Source organism: Berghia stephanieae, chromosome 2, assembly GCF_034508935.2.
Source record: "Berghia stephanieae isolate SIO BIC M18660-M18661 chromosome 2, UCSD_Bste_1.3, whole genome shotgun sequence".
In the NCBI taxonomy this organism is placed as follows: domain Eukaryota; kingdom Metazoa; phylum Mollusca; class Gastropoda; order Nudibranchia; family Aeolidiidae; genus Berghia; species Berghia stephanieae.
The window spans coordinates 48,742,178-48,748,561 of record NC_088361.1 but is presented as its reverse complement, the minus strand read 5'-3'; the positions used below and the strand labels follow the sequence as shown (position 1 = coordinate 48,748,561).

Below are 6,384 nucleotides of genomic sequence, written 5' to 3'. Positions count from 1 at the left end.
TGACAGATAAATAAATAAAATATTAAACTAAATGCTAGGGGCAAAAGATTCTATAACTTAATGCACACAATTATATTCAATATACAGATGAACTTTATCGACGCAATTAAACGCGTATAAATCATTAATTTATAACTGGCATAATGAGAGGGTATGAAATCAATTAATTTATAAAAAAATATAAATAAAGAGAACATTGGACAGACACCATCATCAAATGTGACCCAACATGATAATCTGGTTTGAGGACTTTAGGTGAGTCTAGAGCAGTGTATAGCCTAACCATGCCAACAACAAATCCATACATATATTATCTCTCTATCTCTCTCTCTCTCTCTCTCTCTCTCTCTCTCTCTCTCTCTCTCTCTATATATATATATATATATATATATATATATATATATATATATATAATATATATATATATATATATATATATACTCGTATATATATTTCGTCCATCTCTCTCTCTCTCTCTCTCTCTCTCTCTCTCTCTCTCTCCTCTTTCTCTATCCCTCTCTCTTTGTGATTTAACACTCCTATTTCAAACAATATTATAATAATCACGCCACAACATAATCTGACCATAAAATGTAAGGTTAAATATAAAACTATTTTTGATAGGGTACCTTGAATATAAATCCTATCCCTTTATTAACCGATGATCACCCAACTCTATGCTATTATATTAAGTGTCTATCATACTCTCAATCTTTGAGAAGCTAATCTTTCTTGGTCAGAGTTTCACATTTTATGGAATTGAATCTCTTTTAATTTACCCTTTGCATGCAGAATTTGGTTTTACTCAAGCCTGATATCAGATTTTATCATCATCACCAAAAAAAAAACCCAACAGTATCAAGTATGATAATCGATACTTTGCGGCTAAGTGGTCTAGTGGTATGACACTCGCTTTCGGATCAGAAAGTCCTGGGTTCGAAACTCGCTCGGCGCATCGTTGAGTCCTTGAAAAAGGCTCTTTACGCACATTCTCTCACCGCACTCAGGTTGCCTCTGTCAGAAAAAATAGTAATATTGCCTTACAGGCGTCATGTCTCGTTCTACATGTTACGTGTTGCTGTTGGTCAGGGACCTCTTGTAAAGCGCTTTGAGTACAATTAGTGGATATCGTGCTATATTAAAGCTCACGTAAATGAATACCAGATTATAGGCAGTGATGGATATTGTAGGTTACTGCAAAAAGAACATCTAATATGTGATTTGTGTTGTATGAATGAAATATGGTTCCATACGGCCTGCTAAGGGAATACAGGAAGCATTGTGAACACTTTGATAAAGGTCAATGGTACACTTGTGGAAATATGCTACCTGAATAATTGTTCATATATTTATTTTCACACACATACACAGATGGAAGGTATGGCAGTAGACTGCAAGGGCAAAAGTCATTCTGTATTCAGTCAACCATGACATTTCTACCATAGACGGATATCAAATGACTTTTTGAGACGTTGAAAATGTGACTTGTTTAAATTGTAAAGGGCCATGGGTGTCATCATCTACATCATTAATCATCATCATCAAAATCAACATCATGGTTATCATTATTTTTATCATTATTATTATTATTATTATTATTATTATTATCATCATCATCATCACTATTAAAAGGTCACAGGGATCAGTTAGAAAATGAACGTGTCATGGAGATTTGTCATGAACAAACATCTATTGTGTTGGGAACGACTTTTTGATTGGGTATCAACTCAGGCAAAGGTCGTCTACAGCTCTCCAATTTGCTGCTGTTGTAAAACTGTTTGAAATCGTACAGCCTGGAGGGATGGAAGAAAAATAGAATATATAATTTAATTATAAATCAATATCTCAGAAAAATTTCCAAAATGTCTTCAAAATAAAAAGAATTAACGTACATTAGTAAGCCCACTCAGCAAAAAGATATGAAAAAAAAGTGTATATGAAACAGTGCCAGTCAAAGCAGAGAGAGAGAGAGACACACAAAAAAACCCATCCCAATAAATCAGCCTGCCTCCACTGGAGATCAAACCTCAGACCTCCTGATTACCACTCGTAAGTGCTACAGGCCTGTAAATGGTTGGTGAAAAAATTGTCTGAACTTTTTGAACACGCGAAAATAGACACAACAGGACAAAAATATGGACACAACAATGATATGACACGTCAATTGACTAGTCAAATCATGTCACTTTCCCCTACTTATTTATAACGAGGTCCTTATTTTATGGTATCAAAAAAAAAAATCCCAATTATTTGAGGTCCCAGGTCTGAGTTAGTTGTAAAATGAAAGGAAGAGAACAATTCCTACCCTTTTGAAGGATGTGTATCTAGACGTCTAGTGCACGACATGGGAAGCTGTGTATCTTCGCTCCTGTTTGTGTTAAATGTTTACGCTGATTCTTCCGTTTATTTGGATTAATTCTTATAGAAGAAGAAGAAGAGGAGGAGGTGGTGCGGTGGTGTGAGAGCTTTCGAAGAAGAATATATATTTCAAAGAAAAATAATTATTTTGCATAATTTTTTTCCGTCTCACATCGGGACGGAACCAAAGAAATATAGAGACTGAGAAATAAGAACCGGAGATATGCATGTGTGTCGGTAGCAAAATAGTGTGTGTGCATTATTTACTGACTAGGTGTGTGTGTGCGTGAAGACGACTCGCGCAAACTTCGCGACCTCTCTCTCGCTGGCTGTGGCACAGTAGCCAAGCAGTGAATACATAAACGTCTAGCGGAGCGTGTAGGTGGCATGATAATATTATAGCTGATAGACGGCACGTTTTGTCTTTGATGCGACAAATAAAAATTTGTTTTGTTTTGTTTTTTTAAGTCGGCATTTGAAATGGAATAAAATCTAATTTTTTCGAGGAACGAAATAAAAGTCTTTTATTTTATTTTTTATTGGTTCTGTTCTCTGGCGTTACGAATTTTATTTTTACTATTATCTTTTTTTTTTTTTTTGCATTTATAGAGCAAAATCGTACTGTCGGAAATCCAACAATAGACGGAAGATTTACAGGCCTGGTGTTACTATTGCATGCGAAAGAGAGAATATCATAGATAGAGATCTAGATTGATCTAGTTCATTCACTGAGGCATAATGCACCAACAAACAAACAAACAAAAAACCTCACCTCTGATTTGCACTACATTGTTGCAACATATGTTACAGTGAATGACATAATCAGTCAGATGGTGCAAAGGTTTGAACTGAGATATTGCCAAGTTTAGTTAGGTCAATTTTTATCAAAAATGAGTTCTTGTCATAAATGAAAATGACTAAATCAACGCTTTTTGTACATCTTCGGGAAATATCAAAGCTTAATTTCACGTTAAATATTTTTTTACAGTTAGTCAAGTTGAAACAGTATGAAATTTGAGAAAAGTTGCAGGATACCTTTCCCAAACATCTGACCACAACTTCATGAAAAATCACCCAATTCACTTCAAATAAAGATTAAAATGATCTGGGGAGCAGATTCTTTCAGAAAATGAAAAAAAAATATTTTTAAATGCAAATCAAAAATTTTCACCTTCTGACCATTAAAGTTAATGTCATGCACGGACACATATCAAAATATAGACTGGATAATACAAATGGTGCTGCTTGAAGCTCTAATAAATAAATAAATAAATAAATGAATAACCAAATAAATAAATAAATAACATAGATAGTCAAATGGAATGAAGCTTTAATTTAATTAACGAAGACAAATGATGTGGACGTTTTGGGTTTCCCCTTTGTCAACAAAACATGATGAATGAAACACTAAAGGCATTCGTCTGTCCTCGTTCTTCAAATTTAAGCTTCCATTCCATTTGACTATTGTTATTTAGAATATTAAAAGCTGACAAAAATCTCACCTGTCTTCAATGACAAGCTGAGACAGGGATCCAATGAAAGACTGACTATCATCATCATCATCATCATCATCATCATCTTTTCTGAAGGCTCCAAGGCTGATCGTGTGAGGTGCGCTGGTGTCAGCTATCGAAAACCAGGAGAGGTAAGAAATGGTCGTACTCTGTGCAAAAGCACTCACTGTAACTCTAATTTGAAAAGAAAAAAGGGAAGCCATAAACATTTTTTTTTAAACCCCAAAAAACTTAAGCTTAAATATAGTGCAATGTCCACTAAACATGCTCAAAGTGCTTTACAAAGAGTCCCTAGCCAACAACAACACTTTAACAGTGGGGCGAGACATGACGCCTTTTAGGTGATATTATATATTTATTTTAGACAGAAATAACACTACTAACAGCCAGGTACTCATTTCACACCTCAGTACGGTGAGAGAATGTGAGTAAAGAGCCTTTTCCAAGGACTCAACCATGCGCAGCTCAGAGCAGGACTCGAATCCAGGACCTTCCGATCTGAAGGCGAGTGTCATATCACTACCACTAGACCACGTAGCTGCACAAAGCATGTATAAGGCTAAAATAAAGAACTGAACAAGTGTCTATGAAAGGTGCCAGACAAAGCAAGAAAGAAAAATACAAGAAAAAACACATCCCAAAAAATCAGTCGACCATGACTGGGGATCGAGCCTCAGACCTTTTGATTCCCGGTCAGCCGTGCTACCATAACACTAACACATTACCATTGTAATCTTACACTGATGCCTGGTCCTTAATTTCTTAATTTGATGGTGGGGCATAATTAGTATTACCATTCTCATTGTTTTTGTTGTTGATTGAAGAAAAATTTTGAGCCTGAAATGTCCTTTGTTACACACAGTGGAATCCTGATTAAAAAACATCGCAGCAGAAATATTGACGTTAAGCAAGGTTGACTTTATCCTTTATCAATGGAACTCTCTTAGATAAAAAAAAAAAAAAAAAAAAACCCAGAAAATTTGGGACCAACAAAAAGTGTTTACGTTAAGCAGAAGTTGCATTTATGCAGATTTCACTGTATTTTGTTCTTCTCTAAGGCTGTAAAATTTTGAACAATGTTTTTTACAGTTCAATAGATTAAGCACTTAGCCCTATAGGTGACTGTGGAATTTTATTAAAAGCTTCAAGTTATTTTGAAAATAGGAGAATAGTCAAGTATTTGCACTCACTTTTTGCCCTGGTCTTCCAATGTAACTAAAGTAAAAACATTGTCATACAAAGTATCTTCATCCTCCTTCTTTAGCAATATGGCTTCACTATCTTGGTTATAAACCTCAATATGGTCATCTGTCATTTTGATTAAAACTTTAAAATTCTGTAAAATAAATAGATTGATCAAAAGAGGCAAAATGAGTATGAATTTCATTTTAAACATTTAAAAGTTTTAAGCAAAACTCTCGTCATTTGGCAGTAAAGAACAGTTGTGCAGTTTTAAGTTTGTGCTGTTTTTATATCAAGTTATAATATTTGTTGCTGTAAAGAGCTGAAAAGTCAAAATCAAGCTTATGATTAAAATGACTAAAGAGAAAGTATAATAGACGATGATTTCTTCTTCATCATCATCATCATCATCATCTTCTTCTTCTTCTTCTTCTTCTTCTTCTTCTTCTTCTTCTTCTTCTTCTTCTTCTTCTTCTTCTTCTTCTTCTTCTTCTTCTTCTTCTTCTTCTTCTTATTATTATTATTATTATCATTATTATTATTATTATTATTATTATTATTATTATTATTATTATTATTATTATTATTATTATTATTATTATTATTATTATTATCATCATCATTATCGTTATCATTATTATAGTTCTGAATATCATCATCATCACTGTGATCATCACTGTTATACTTACATCTTCTTTCTCATCACTGTTATACTTACATCTTCTTTCTCATACAACATCAGGGGTCCAGTTGCATTAACATGAACAAGTAGAGTCACCAAGTTGGAGTTTTCTACACTTCCAAGGGAAACAGGAACACTGTTTGATGTGAAACCTGCACAGGACTTCCAAACCTACAAAAAGAAGAAAAAAAAAATATGTAACAAACCAGTTTACCTATAATACAATTTTTATTCTATTTAACCTCAAATTTATTTTACTACTCGGAATTAATCAAGATGCCCATTGGATACCAAGAATGCTCACAAAAACAAATGATCACATTGAAAGAGGAAGTATTCTTGAAGCGTAGAACACCCCCCACCCTTTCCAGTTTCGATTTAACTCCTAGTGATTTGATTTTCTTCAGGGAGACTTAAGAGAGACCTCAAGGGGGGAAAATTTTGGCAGTGATGGCAGGGTGCAGGTGGAGGTGCCTCTATGGTGTCGAAGTTTATCACCTAAATTCCTCTTCGATACGATAAAAGAACTGTTGCATTGTTGGCAGCTCTGTGTGCATGGGAACGATGACTATGCTGAAATTTTTAATGATTAACGGAAACGACATAAACTAAGCTTTGTTTTGATACCTTTGTCATTTTCGTATCGAT

At 34.2% G+C, this 6,384-nt stretch overlaps 1 protein-coding gene across 2 annotated transcripts in view; it reads right to left on the bottom strand.

The window, feature by feature from the left end:
- Positions 1 to 1,589: 1,589 nt before the first annotated feature.
- LOC144965064 (uncharacterized) overlaps positions 1,590 to 6,384 on the bottom strand; it is a 70,004-nt gene continuing 65,209 nt past the window's right edge. The window contains exons 22-25 of one of the 2 annotated variants that reach the window (XM_078899958.1): positions 5,773 to 5,907; positions 5,063 to 5,208; positions 3,861 to 4,046; positions 1,590 to 1,793 (exon numbers count right to left, since the gene is read on the bottom strand). In XM_078899958.1, the coding sequence (XP_078756084.1) occupies positions 1,676 to 1,793; positions 3,861 to 4,046; positions 5,063 to 5,208; positions 5,773 to 5,907 (585 nt within the window). In that variant the 3' untranslated portion in view covers positions 1,590 to 1,675. Of the gene's footprint in view, positions 1,794 to 3,860; positions 4,047 to 5,062; positions 5,209 to 5,743; positions 5,908 to 6,384 lie in introns of those variants that run through there. The other variant, XM_078899959.1, reaches the window with a different exon arrangement.